This window comes from Canis aureus, chromosome 29 (genome assembly GCF_053574225.1).
Source record: "Canis aureus isolate CA01 chromosome 29, VMU_Caureus_v.1.0, whole genome shotgun sequence".
Classification (NCBI taxonomy): Eukaryota; Metazoa; Chordata; class Mammalia; order Carnivora; family Canidae; genus Canis; species Canis aureus.
In genome coordinates this window covers 14301314-14315627 of record NC_135639.1, presented here as the reverse complement: position 1 = coordinate 14315627, position 14314 = coordinate 14301314, and the positions used below count along the sequence as shown (strand labels likewise).

General features: G+C 39.7%; 1 protein-coding gene across 2 annotated transcripts in view; it reads left to right on the top strand.

Annotated features, from left to right (window-relative positions):
- Positions 1-2100: 2100 nt before the first annotated feature.
- The window catches only part of CCDC172 (coiled-coil domain containing 172), a 58255-nt gene continuing 46041 nt past the window's right edge, over positions 2101-14314 (top strand). The window contains exons 1-3 of one of the 2 annotated variants that reach the window (XM_077877508.1): positions 2101-2224; positions 3238-3351; positions 3916-4001. In XM_077877508.1, coding sequence (XP_077733634.1) covers positions 3273-3351; positions 3916-4001 — 165 coding nt within the window. In that variant the 5' untranslated portion in view covers positions 2101-2224; positions 3238-3272. Of the gene's footprint in view, positions 2225-3237; positions 3352-3915; positions 4002-14314 lie in introns of those variants that run through there. The other variant, XM_077877509.1, reaches the window with a different exon arrangement.

Genomic DNA, 14314 nt, shown 5'->3' with positions numbered 1-14314 from the left:
TACCCTTGCTCTGAATATTATAGAATGTAATCAGCATGTATATCTAAAAGAATAAATATCTTACTGAAGAAAATATATGAATAAAGCTAGTACATGATTGAATAAATCTAGTGTATGATAATACTATTTTAATATCCTAACATGTTACTTTTACCCATTATTATAAAAGACTTAAAATTGGAATTGTGGGCTTGTATAATCATGTTTCAACAAATAAAAGAAAATAAAAATCCCTGCTGATATCTATAGTGGTGGCACCCCTAAGACTAATTGAACTTGGCATTTCAAAGCATCACAATATTCTGTGATATGAAGACTGCAGAAGAGGAAGAAGTCATTTCTCCCCATAATCCCATTCCAGAATTTCCAGCAGTTCTTCCTTTGCATACGCCTGTGTGAGGGAGGCAACTGGGCTCCCCAAAGGCTGCCCAAATTCCACTCTGCCAAGTTTTCAGTACAGAAAGAACATGTTAAATAATAAATGTGAGTTTGAATGTAACTAATAAAATTGGAATGTTAAAGAGCAGCATGCTTTTGAAAAGCAGCCTCCTTGTAAGAATGCCCCCTGTGCAAGTCCACGGGAAATAATTCTGAAGGGAGTGATATTAATTAGTAATATAATTTATCTTCTGGAAGCCCTTTCCTTTGATAGCGCCATGGCACAGTTCATAAGCTTCCAAACGAGTGCTCAAAGAAAATGGTTCAAACCACAATTTCAGTTTTGTTTTCCATCCTTGAACAGATAAAAGAGTCAAATTTATTTCAGTATATCTAAGTTTTACACATGCATCACATGATGGAGAATTATGAAGATATAAAAGTGTATTTATGAAGAGTTTTCAATGAAATGGTAAAAGGCTTATGATGTAATCAAAGGAAAACCCAGCAGTATCCAAAATTAAATTCATGGCCTCTGATCTCAGATTTCTTGGTTTCAGCTCTAGCTCTGTCATGTACTAGGTATGCCACCTCGGCAAGATACTTAACTGTTCTGTTCTCCGTTTTCTCATCAAATGCTATGAAGGTAATAGTAAAAATCATTATTTGGAATAGTGCCCAGCAAATAAGAAATAATACTAATAGTAATTAATATTATTATTTATTCACAATATTTTCAAGCTTGTAAAAGAAAATGCAAGGTGAGGAGGATTAGCTGGAAGGCAGTAGCCAAAATGCTATTCATATTTGCATCTGAATGGTAAGTTTATAGATAATTCTTTTCTAAGCATTACACTTTTCCATATGTATTCTTTTATAATAACAGTTTAAAAATGAAGTTTTGGGCAGCCCGGGTGGCTCAGCAGTTTAGCGCCACCTTTGGCCCAGGGCCTGATCTGTAGACCCAGGATCGAGTCCCCTGTCGGGCTCCCTGCATGGAGCCTGCTTCTCTCTCCGCCTGTGTCTCTGCCTCTCTCTTTCTCTGTGTCTCTCATGAATAAATAAATGAAGTCTTTAAAAAAAAAAAAAAGAACCTTTATGCACACATGGCTTGGTGGAAGTTGAGGTGGAAATTTGGAATAGGTTAAAAACTCATAGCCCAATATACTACAGCATTAATGAAATATCAATTCTTTTATACAGATGATGTGAAGGAATTCATATTTACCATCTTTCAATTCTAATACAATCTAATTAAAAATCATTTTTTAAAGTTTAGCCAATGTCAATTCTACAGTCACAAATGATGTCAGATGTTTATTATAATCTTACAATTTTGGCCTACTAAAACTAAAAATGCTTTATTTTTTAATTTAAAAATCCCATGCAAAAGTCCCAAAGGTGCCTTTCATGTTTAAGCTTTAATTAGCAAGCACTTTGGTCTCTGACACATATTGTGCAGATGCTGAAGTGTTAATATTACCGAAGCTTGATTACAAAAGGCAATGATTAATGTTAAAGCAGACTAAAAAGATATGCCCTGATTACAAAGGAATGATTAAGGCGGAATGTCAGGCATCGCACATTTATAGCAGCCTTTGGCACAAAGGATAAGACGCTGCAGTCTATACTTAGCATCATGAGGTCTTAGCTCTCTGTAACGCGGGGGTTCGCGGGGCGCAGGAAGCTCCCCCAAGCGCAGGCGAGGCCCGCGCACCTCGGCCGCCACGTGGCCAAAGCGAAAGAGCCGCAGGCGCGGACTGGGCCCAACGCGCCGCCGTAGCTCGGTGCCACCCGCGGGACCAGGCCAGGCACCTGGGGGCGGCTGCGGAGGGTCCCGCGCACGGTATTGTCCGCACGGACACAGCCCGGGGCGGGGGGGGGGGGGGACGGGGAGCTTAGGAGGACCTGCTCCCGAAGAAGAGGCGGTGGGGCGGAGAGGCCAGCCGCGGCGGGGGCTGCTGCCCGGGCGCTCAGAAGCCGGGCTCGGGGCCTCCATGTTGATTTGGCAGCAGGACGCAGAGGGAACCCGCGGGAGCCCGGGGCCTCCGTGGGGGCGGCCGAGTCCAGACACCCGGGGGAGACGGTGGTGGGTTGTTAGAGACGCGGGGAAGCGAGGCCGGGGCCTGGCGCCCCACCTGGCGCGTCCTGAGCCCAGGCTGATGCAGGTGGTGGTGCGGGTGCGGGTGGGGGTGGGGATGGGGTGCAGGTGGGGGTGCAGGTGGGGGTGCGGGTGGGGGTGCGGGTGCGGGTGGCGGTCCGGGTGCGGGTGGGAGTGCGGGTGTGGATGGGGGTGCAGGTGGTGGTGCGGGCGGGGGTGCGGGTGCGGGTGGCGGTGCGGGTGCGGGTGGGAGTGCGGGTGCGGATGGGGGTGCAGGTGGTGGTGCGGGTGGGGATACGGGTGTGGATGGGGGTGCAGGTGGGAGTGCGGATGGGGGTGCGGGTGAGGATGGGAGTGGGGGTGCGGGTGGCGGTGCGGGTGGGGGTGGGGATGGGGTGCAGGTGGTGGTGCGGGTGGGGGTGCGGGTGGCGGTGCGGATGCAGGTGGGAGTGCAGGTGTGGATGGGGGTGCAGGTGGTGGTGCGGGTGGGGGTGCGAGTGGCGGTGCGGGTGCGGGTGGGAGTGCGGCTGTGGATGGGGGTGCAGGTGGTGGTGCGGGTGGGGATACGGGTGTGGATGGGGGTGCAGGTGGGAGTGCGGATGGGGGTGCGGGTGAGGATGGGAGTGGGGGGTGCGGGTGGCGGTGCGGGTGCGGATGGGGGTGCGGGTGGCGGTGCGGGTGCGCGTAGGGGTGCGGGAGCTCTGAATACCTCTCCTCCTTCGCGGTGCTCTCTGGGGTCCTCACACTCCCGCTGGCAGATCCTGAACCGACCCACGGGCGTCCGGGGCCTGAGATGAGCTTAGAGTCCCTGTTCCAGCACATCATCTTCTCGGAGCATCAGGCCGAGGAGAGTCGCCGCTTAATCCGAGAAGGTCGGTGCTCCCGTCTCGTGCTGGGTCCTGTCTCCTGGGGTGGGGGTGGGAGGGTGGTGCTTCTGGGGGGGGGGTGGGGGCTGGAGCCAAAAGCAGCCCGGAAGGTGCGGTCCGAGCCCTGAGGGGGGCCCTACTGTTCACGTGCACAGAAGTGGGGACTTTGGAAAGATGGAGAGGGCACCTGGGTGGCTCAGCGGTTGAGCACCTGCCTTCAGCCCGGGGTGTGATCTTGGGGTCCTGGGATCGAGTCCCACATCGGGCTCCCTGCATGGAGCCTGCTTCTCTTTCTGCCTTTGTCTCTGAGGCCTCTCTTTCAGTGGCTTTCATGAATAAATATATGAAATCTTGAAAGAAAGAAAGAAAGAAAGGAAGGAAGGAAGGAAGGAAGGAAGGAAGGAAGGAAGGAAGGAAGGAAGGAAGGAGAGAGAGAGAGAGAAAGAAAGAAAGAAAGAAAGAAAGAAAGAAAGAAAGAAAGAAAGAAAGAAAGAAAGAAAGAAAGAAAAGAAAAGAGAAAAGAAAAGAAAAGAAAGATGGAGGTGTTTAAGGATTTCATTTGTATTCCAGTAAGGTCGGAAATAAACAGATGTCGTGAAGAAATTAAGAAAGCAACTGAGTTGCTGAATGAAGAGAAAATCAAGTTGGAATTGAAGGTACCTTGACCTGTAGAGCATGCTCCTTCTCCCTTGGGGGAAAAAAAAAAAATCTATTCTAACTTGACTTTTTGAGGCTCTTTTACTATTTAACTAGTTGTCACGCAATTAGGAAGCACACTACTGGGCCGGTTAGTGCAGTTCAGTGTTGCTGGGTAATATTTCAAGCTCTCAGTCCAGGGACACTCATCCTAATAGGCACTTGTCCTAAAGAAGCCAGTTTAAGTAATGAAGAATTGATGGTCTACGTGGGGTGGTTAACTTTTTTAAAGAGCCCAGTGTCCCTGGAAAAAAACAATTATTCAATAAGTAGTTGGTGCAGTGTGTAAATTTTGAGTAGTAAATAATTTAAGAAGTGTGCTGTGTTGATGCACCATTGAATGTAACTTTCCAAAGAGTCTCTGCCTTTTGTTTTTCAATTCTCTACCACATTTTGGACATTTCTTTCATCCAAAAGGATAATTTTTTTCACTGGCATTTCTCTTTTCTGCATCATTTGTAAAGTTCTGTTATTTTAAATAGAAGCAAGGCAATCTGATGGCTTCTTGAAGGAGGATTTTGAAGGATGGGTAGAGTTTTGGAAAGGCAGAAATAAGTAATAGGAGAAAAGCATTTGGGGAGATGTATGAGAGAGGATATATGAACAAAAGGGAAACATGCCCAAGGCATATTGGGAGAGAAATCTAGTCAAAGCAGAGAGCTATCTGGGAATAGGAGGAAACCATTCCAGGCTTTTGATCAGGGAGTGGCGTGATAAAAGTGGTTTTAGAAAGATTTCCTTGAGCCCTGGGAAGAAGGGAACTAAGAACATCATCCAAGTATGCCCTAAGGAAGGCCTGGCCTATGGGGGAGGGGAGGCGACAGTCATTCAAAAATATTTATTCAACACCTAGAAATAAACTAAGCCAGCTGTGCGCAATGGGAAATCTGTTTGAGGAAGTCTGTTTGCTTAAAATATGTCTATTTTAACTTACCAGTGTAAGGCAGTTCTAGTTTTCTTTGTGAACAAAAGTGTTCATAGATCCCTATCCCTTCTCTACCTGGTGAGATCTTCCTTCAAGGCTTACTCAAATGTCAGCTGTGAACCCTGCCCTTGGCCAGGTTGGGACATTTTTTTAAATTATAGTTCAGTGTACCCTGTTACAATTAAACAACAGTACTTGCATGTTTATATCCCTCACTATTTTGGGAGCAAGATACCTGGAATTTTTTTTTTTCCTGAATCATCTGCTTCCACAGTTTGTATCCAATGCCTAGCACAAAGTTTACTTTGGTGTTTGGATGGATTAATGAGTACTAATAGTAAGATAATAGGGAGAGTGCTGTCTTTTAAAGTAGGATTTGGACTGTTAACTCAGACTGTAGGTCCTGTTTTGCTTATGAGTAGCAGATAAAGTAGCTACTAACAACACTATAGGCTGATGGGAAGGGCAGAGAATTAAGAATGTCATGATAAAAGAATTAAGATACTTTCAGGATTGGTAACTGGAAGCTAATCGAAGCAATAGGCAACACATACAATTAGGTAATGCTTAGCTGATGCTTACTGAGCACTTACTGTATGCTGGGCACTGTTCTAAATGCTTCACCCATATTAACTCCTTTAACCCTGCCAGGAATCCTGTGACAAGGCACCATTATTAATTTCCCTTTATGGATGAGGAAACACAGAGGTTAAATGACTTTCCCATGATACATAATTGAAAACAAGTAAGCTACCATAATGAAAATAACAAGTAATGGTAGCATATTTTATTAAAACATTTCTTGAGCTCATCTTACATTTTTTTCTTCATGAAATCCACATATAATAATGTATCTGATGCTTTTGCAGTTAATTTAGGGCAGTTTTTTAAAAGGTCACTTACATAAGTTTTTATACAAAATGTATTTTTCCCAGATTGGTGAAGATATTGACCTGACAGATAACAAATGTTTAAAAAAAAATTTGCTCTTTATGTGTCTTCTTTGAAAAAAAAAAAAAAAAAAGGTTTACTCTTTGTACTGTTTTCTCTTTTAGCAGCCTATTTTGTTGAAAATGGAAATGAATTTGTTGCTAAATACACATACATAAAAAATGTTGACTCAAATATTTATACTTGAGAAAAGACAGAGCAAATCCTTAACATTGTTTAGAAACATCTGCTGAGATTACTAATTAATATAGGCCCTTAAGTGTGCATTGTTTTTTAATCAGCTCATATATAGGGGTTATAGTACAATTGTCTCTTACTAATAAAATTAACATGAGGTTCACAGTGTATACAATACTAATTTCAAATTGAAATAATTTGATTTATAATATAGTCAAAACGGCTTGTGTGTGTGTGTGTGTGTGTGTGTATATATGTGTATGGACAAAGATTTTAAAAGTGGAATCACAATTATAATGTAAATGACTAATGGGAAGAACTAAAGAAGTAATCATAAATTGATTTCTTGTATATTTTATTCTCAGAGTTAATTATATGTCTGCCAATAACAATGAAAATATATTTACTTGAATATTTGATTTGGCATTTATTGACCAATTTATCAAGTAGAAGCAGCATTGGGAGAAACTAGAACATAATTTGAATAGGCCAGTGCTTGAGCTATTTGTACAGTGATACATTCAGACAATATTTGGGGCATTTATTTTGGAAGTTGCTTGTGGTTAAAAAATGTATTTAGGAAGTACAGTACTCGTGTTTTTTTTTTTTTTTTTTTTTTCTGTTCTGTTCTGTAAAACCCTGGTAGCATGTAATTAGAACTTGAATGATAGCATTTGCCTTTCAGGGCTCAATGAGTCCTTTAAAATATATGGTTGCAAAAGTCTCAGATTATATAGTATGAGTACTTTGTGAATTGGAGAGCTACAGTATGGGTGGTTAGGTTTGGTAATATGAAAACAGAAAGACAGGAACATGCCCTGGATTGCATTAATGCTTACCAATATAACATACCTAAAGCTCCTGATAGTCAAGGAAAGGTTTTTTTAGTATTGATGACAGAGCAAATCAAAATTAAGGACTTATAGAACATTTGTAATTTCTCCTAAGCATTTTTTTTCTGTTTTAAAAGTATTATATAGTTAAAATTTAGGCATTTAATATGTATAAACATATTATAAAAAAAAAATGCCATACTGTCTCAAGAGAAAGTAAAGAGAGGAAAGTCTGAGGCTGGCTACTTTAATTTTTCTTTTCCCAATTTTAACTTACTATGTAAACATTAAAGCAGTACTAAAATAATATGTCATGAATTTTTAAAAGAAAGTTAATTATATTGAAATAAACAAGTAACTTAAGGTAGCTTCATTTACTTTTCTTCAAAATGCACACATTACTTTTTTTTAGTTGGTAAAAACCCTCCCAGTAGGAGACCCTCCCAGAACAGCAGACAAAGTCATATCTGTTAGTACTCTATTACTCTACTACCTAAAGAGGGAAAGAACAAAATCACAAATTGTTATCATGTATAATACTGAAATGGAGTTTTGTTATGGAGATTTTTCCTTTTGTAAAAATTGTGACAAAAATTTATAGCCTTTTTAATTTTATTGATTAGAAGTTACTCAAAAACATAAGTAAAAGGCAGTCTGGGTGGCTCAGCAATTTAGCCCTGCCGTCGGCCCAGGGTGTGATCGAGTCCTGCGTCCGGCTTCAGTCTCCCTGCATGGAGCCTGCTTCTCCCTCTGCCTGTGTCTCTGCCTCTCTCTCTCTCTCTGTCTGTGTCTCTCATGAATAAATAAATAAAATCCTAAAAAAAGTTTAAAAAACATAAGCAATAAAGTGAATTATTTAACCTCAATTTTAGAAAATAACATGAAAATTCTGTTTATCACAATTTAATACTTTTCTATATATAGTTTTGTTCATTGTGACCAAGACACTTTTGAGGGTAGTTATACTTAGTTGCTTGCATTCTCTCTGACTTTTTCACGTGAAAGTCCTTTAAGCAAAATCCCTCCTTGTCCTAAGCATGTATAGCTGATTTTTTAAAAAATATGGTCTAGAACTTTAGGTATTCTGTCTCTTATACATTCACTTTGGTCATATGTACAATTCCATAGCCAGTGGATGTATTTCAGAGTCTGAAGTCCATTCTACAAAGTATTTTTCTTTTACATTCAGGATACTTGATAAAGGTTTGGTAGATGTTTTCTTTACTCCCCAGTGCTACTTCCAGAACATTTCTCTAACCACTTATGATGGCTCTTGCTATGTTCTACCAACTTTTCCCAGCTTCTTTTTTCTGTTATCCTGCTAATTCAGTGATACTCTCTTTTGCTCTTAGGATTTGGTACCTGGTCCCAGGCTTCCACTTTGTCTCAACTCTTGCCATCATTGTGAATAATGTTGTCTGTAGGGACCATTCAGCTACCAATCTGGCCTGTTCTTTGCTCGCCACGGTTTCAGTAACCTTTTTCTCTTTTCCACTGCAGCCACCTATTTCCATAATCATACTGTGCCATCACCTAAAACCATTTCACTTTCAAAATCAATAAAACATTTCACTTTTCTTCCACGCTCTTTGTTCTCTAATTTCATCAGGACCTTGTGTCCATTTCTGTCTTTCTCCACTAGTACTTGTCTGTGTATTCATTTCCTTCTTTATTCTTAGATTTTATGGTTGGTCATTCCACTCTTCTTCCTGACTCCTCTCTCATTTTTTTTCAACCCCTGGCAAGACTCCAACTCCATGTGAACCAATTGTCTGTGTCAGCACTCAGTTCCAGGGGAGATTAGATCCAGTATTCATGAATGTTACCTTCAGTTCAACTGAGATCTCCATACTGCCTGGAAATACTACTACATTCCTTTTTCACTCTGTAATAACTGTTTAAACCTTCACTCTTCTCATACATATTATTCTCTCTTCTGAACTACTTAACTCTCAGGAGATAACTTTGCATTTTGTTTCAGGGAAAATAGACCATCCACCAGGAAATTTTTTATTTTCCTACCTGGTGTTCTCCAAACCCATGGTGAAGATCATCTTCTCCCCTTTTCTTCCTGTTATGAAGGATATGCCCTTCCTCCTGACAAAGGACAATTCTATCTATGTTTCAAATCTCATCATCTCCTGTATCATCATTATCATTGTTATTATGCATATTAATGGGAAGGGACCTATAGAGAGATAGGTTGAAGATAAAGACTAGAGAGAAAAGATAATCATCCCTAAAAGTCCCTAAAAAGGTAGAAGAAGGATGGGTGGGATCCAGATCATAAGGTAAGAATTAGCCTTTGATGAGAGGAGGGATACCTCTTCTGTTGTAAAACTGCCTGGGTGGCTCAGTCCATTAAGCATCTGCCTTTGGCTCAGGTCATAATCCCAGGGTCCTGGGATCCAGCCCAGCTTCAAGCTCCCTGCTCAGCGGGGAGTCTGCTTCTCCCTCTTCCTTTTGTTCATGCTCTCTCTCCCTTGCTCTCTCCAATAAATAAATAAAATGTTTTTAAAAAGCCTTAAAAGTAATAGGTAGTATTGAATAAATCATTATTATATATCAGGTCTTATGCTAAGCATTTTACAAACCTGATCTCAATTAATTCTCACAAGAATCCTGTGAGGTTGGTAGAATTATTCTCCCATTATTCATTTGAGAAAACTGAGACTTGGAAACCAAGTACCTTGCGTGAGATCATGTAAGTGGCAAGCAATAGATGTAAGATTTGAAGGTATATAGGGTTAACTAGAGAGCCCTTACTCTTAAACCCTGTAGTATAGTGCAAAGAATGGAATGAGGAAAAGATGAGGATATAGGAAAGTTTGGAGACAGTGCTAGGGAACTAAAGGCATAGTTCACTAAAAACCTTAGCTTTGTTAGTTCAACAATTTTGATGTATGTGTCATATGCGTTTAATGAAATTATTAATAAGAATGTGTCGTTTCTTTCTTCCTGTGCTTTTCCAGTTGGGTGGCCATATGCAAGCAAGGTAATAGCGTGAGTTTGCAGAAGTTTCCCTGTAATTGTAGGGGCTACTCATCAGGAAAGATCTATTTCAGTCAGGCAGTGGGTTAGCCCCTGAGGGTTTAGTCAGAAGTACTACCCCTTCCTTAGAGAGGGGCTTCATCAGGTTAGGATGCTTTCATTTGCAAACAACTTAAATTGAGATCAAAACAACTTAATATTGAGAAACTATTGACATATATTTGAAAACCCAACATTTGATTCAGCGGTTATATCAGTTGGAATTGCATCAGGTTGCTTATAAAAAAAAAAAAAGTAACCATGGTGGCTTTACCAAATAAGGGGTTATTTGCTCCAGGAAGTCTGAAGTTGGAAACCCGGGGCCATTTATTAAAACTGCTCAAGGAAATCCTGAAAGACCCCAGCATATTCTTTCTGTTCCACTCTCCTTAGCCTGTGGCTTTAGTCCTTATAGTCCTAGTACTGCTCTATCCTCAGGCATCATATCTGAATTCCAGCTGGAAGAAGAGGAGAGCATGAAAATCAAAAAGTCAAAAGACTTCTCCTCATGTGGCTTTTTCATTGTTTTGGTGGAAGGGAAGTCCTCTCTAAGGACTTAGTCCTGAATCTTAAGGATTAGAATTTTGCCACATGATCAACCCTGGAAAATGGAGACTGGGAATGTAAATACTTTTAACTGGATATGTTACTGCTCTGAATAAAATCGGAATTTTATTAATAAAGAATAATGGCAGAATGCTGGTTGTTCTTGTGTTCCCCTAAAAATAACTAACAAGTCCTAGAGTCATGCTTTCTCCTTCTAAATCAGGAAGAGAGGGAAAAGGAAGTTTGTAGAAACTTTCTCTGAAAAGCAAGAAATTATCCTCATCAGATACTTTCTTACATCTCATATCCACAAATTGTGGCCAAGTGTAGTAAATTCTCCCAAATTCAGGGGGCTGTCTAGGGATGGCACAGGTTTCTAAAAACTAATAATTAACCAAGGAAAGGAAGAATGCATATTTTGGAGGCAACTACAGTGTCTACAACAAGTATTTTGGTGGTGGTTAAAGCCAGAATGGCCATGTAAAGAGTCCCTATAGTTGGTTGAAATATGTAAGATTAATAGATTATATTTAACATTTAATCTTAGTATGATTTATCATATATGAAAGAATATAATGCAAAGTTTTCCCTTGTAAGTTATCCCTCAGTCAAGCAAGAGGTCTTTTATGTTCAGGTCGTTATAAAGCCTTTTTTTTTTTTAAAGATTTTATTTATTTATTCATGAGAGACACAACAGAGAGAAAGAGAGAGAGAGAGAGAGAGAGAAAGAGAGAGAGAGAGGCAGAGAGAGAAGCAAGAAGCTCCATGCAGGGAGCCCTACGTGGGACTCGATCCCGGGTCTCCAGGATCACGCCCTGGGCTAAAGGCAGCGCTAAACCGCTGAGCCACCCGGGTTGCCCCTCATTATAAAGTCTTGATGTTACTACATGCGCTTAAAATTCCTTTATTTTATTTTGAAGAAGAACTGAATGATAGTTTGAAATACTTGAAGGAATCACCTGATTGAATTGATTTTTAAAAGTAGACAAAGACATTTAACAGATTTAGTTACTATTCCTGGGACTTTGACCTCAAAATTATAAATGCTAAATTTCATTGTGAAAAAGCCACTAAATAATGACAAAAAAAATCCAAAAATCTCTAAAATATAATAATGTAATTTAAAAAGGGGGTACATAAGTATGATACCATTTAAAAACACACAGAACATCTATGAGGGATTATAAATAAATAGTGGAAGTATAATGACATGCTGGAATGATAAGTAGCAATATCAAGTAGTGATTATCTCTGATGGGGTAGATGATAAATGTAATCAGGGAAGGGTATACAGGGCACTTTATATACATACGGTTTAATTTCTTAAGTTGGGGGTGAGGGCATAGCTGTTATGTGACTTTTAAAAATACGTTTTAAAAATTACAAAGCAGTGTTTTTTAGTCTATTCAAAAAGTTATGCAATCATCCCTAATAGAGAATATTTTCATCACTCCAAAAAAGAAACGCTAAGCACTTAGCACTCCTCCTCCATCCCTTCAAACCCCACCAGCCCTAAGTCACCACTAATCTACTTCTGTCTCCAGATATTGCATAGAAGTAGAATCCTTTGATAGATGGCCTTTTCTGACTGGCTTCTCTCACTGAGCATATTTTCATGGTTCATCCATATTGTAGCATATATCACTACTTCATTCCTTTTTATGGCTGAATACTATATTCCATCACATGGTTATACCAAATTAGTTTATCCATTCATCAGTTAATAGACATATGGTTATTTCCACTTTTTAGCTATAATGAATAATGTCACTATGAATATTTGTCTACAAGTTTGTGTATGAACATATAATTTCAGTTCTCCTGGGTATTCCATCCAGGAGTGGTATTTCTGGTTCACATGGTAAGGATGGGTTTAACTTTTTGAGGAACTGCCAGACTGTTTGCATAGCAGCAGCACCTTCTTACTTTCCACCAGCAGTATACCATGGCTCCAGTTTCTCTATATCCTTGCCAACACTTGTTATTTTCTGGGTTTTTTTTTTTTTTAATTTGTTTTGTTTTTGTGTTATAGTCATCTTAGTGGGAGTAGGGCAGTATCTGCTTTATACTTTGGTTTTGGTTTATATTTCAAGTTCCTTAATGACATTAATGCTGAACATCTTTTCAGGTGCTTATTGGCCGTTTGACACACTCATTCTTAAGATGAGCTGCTTGATTAATGGTTATGTCCATGGTTCCAATTCTTTTATGAGGGGGCCGGTCTCTGAGAAGTAGTGATCTCTCTTCGTTTTGACAGAACTGAAATGATTATATTTCTAAATGAAGTGAAAAATATTATATATAGCATTTATTGAACTCCTTTTTCTCAACTTTGTTTTCATGATCTTAAGAAAATCCAAAGAATATTTCAGGGTAATAGCAGTTTAGAGCAAACTCTACAACAGTATGCTAGATAGCCTTTCTATTTGCAAGTGCTTATAAATCAGAAAAGTTGCACACTTCCTGGCTTGGGCCCACAAAGTGGAAAATCTACTGCACTGCTTCTAATTGTATAAAATCTACCACCAATGTGCCTATTTCTTTCTTTTTTTCTTTTCTTTTTAAAGAGCTACTCTAAGTAAATTGTTTAGGCTAAAATGTTAGAAATGTTCTCAACAGAAAACAAAAAACCAAAAACAAGACTTCCTTTCCAGGAACTGAGAGAAGGGTTCTCTAATTAAAGAACACTACGTTTGTGTCTCAGTGTGCAGAAAGCATGAGATTACATTTAGTTTGCTGACCTCCTAAGACTATACAGCACAAAAGAATGCCCTTTCAAAAGTTTGCTTTTTTGCCTTTTGTGATTTTTTAGAAAATCAATTAACTGTTTTCTTCATTTCTAAATATCTCCAATCACACATTGGATAATTATTCATTTAACAAACATTCATTAAGCAACATCTACATTGCACCATGAATAACTGGAAATAAATTACATAATGACTTTCTACCTTAATTTGGGAGTTGACATCAAATAGCTTCAAGTGCATAAACTTAACTATGAATGCAAAATTCTTGATGTTCTCCTTTCTAAAAAAAATCTGTAATAACTTCTGATGTTTTCTGTGTGGTTCTGTAAGGAAAAACTTCACTTTTGTCATGAGTAATTAAAGCATAAAAATAGATGAGGTCACTGGATGTCCTTAGAGAATAGCATTTGGCATTTTTGTGGGGATAATCTAATTTTCTAAGGGTGTTTACCTTTGTAGTGGGTTCTTTTGTTCTTGGATATGCCAGCCATTTTTTTACTTCAGGGATTTTTTACCTGCTATCTCTTCTGCCTAAATGCTTTTTCCATCAGCTAGTGGGGTTTTGTGTACACTTCTTTGAGGTCTTTTTCAGTAGGGTGACCAACCATTCCACTGGAATATGAAACTTTACATCAAGACAGTTGCATGCAAATCTTGATGGTTGGTTACCTGAGGTTGCAGTTGCCACTTTAGACCTATGGTTTTTGTATGATCTGCAACCATAGGCATCCCCAAGACTCTTTCAGGAGGTCTGGGAGGTCAGACTTTTTTCTTAACAATGCAGAGGCATTTTTTGCCATTTTCACTGTGTGCACATGCACATTGATGCTAAGTAAAGGCAATGATGAGTAAATCTGTTGGTGTCCTAGCACAAATCAAGGCAGTAGCACCAAACTGTACTAGTAGTTATTGTACTCTTCACTGACATAAACTCACAGTAAAGGACAAAACCCGCCAGTTTCACTAAATGCCTTGTTTTGAAGCTGACCGTGGAGTATGAGTTTTTAATATTGCGTGTGATAAAATGATAGGTTCACATAAAGTACTACTGTATTCCAAAG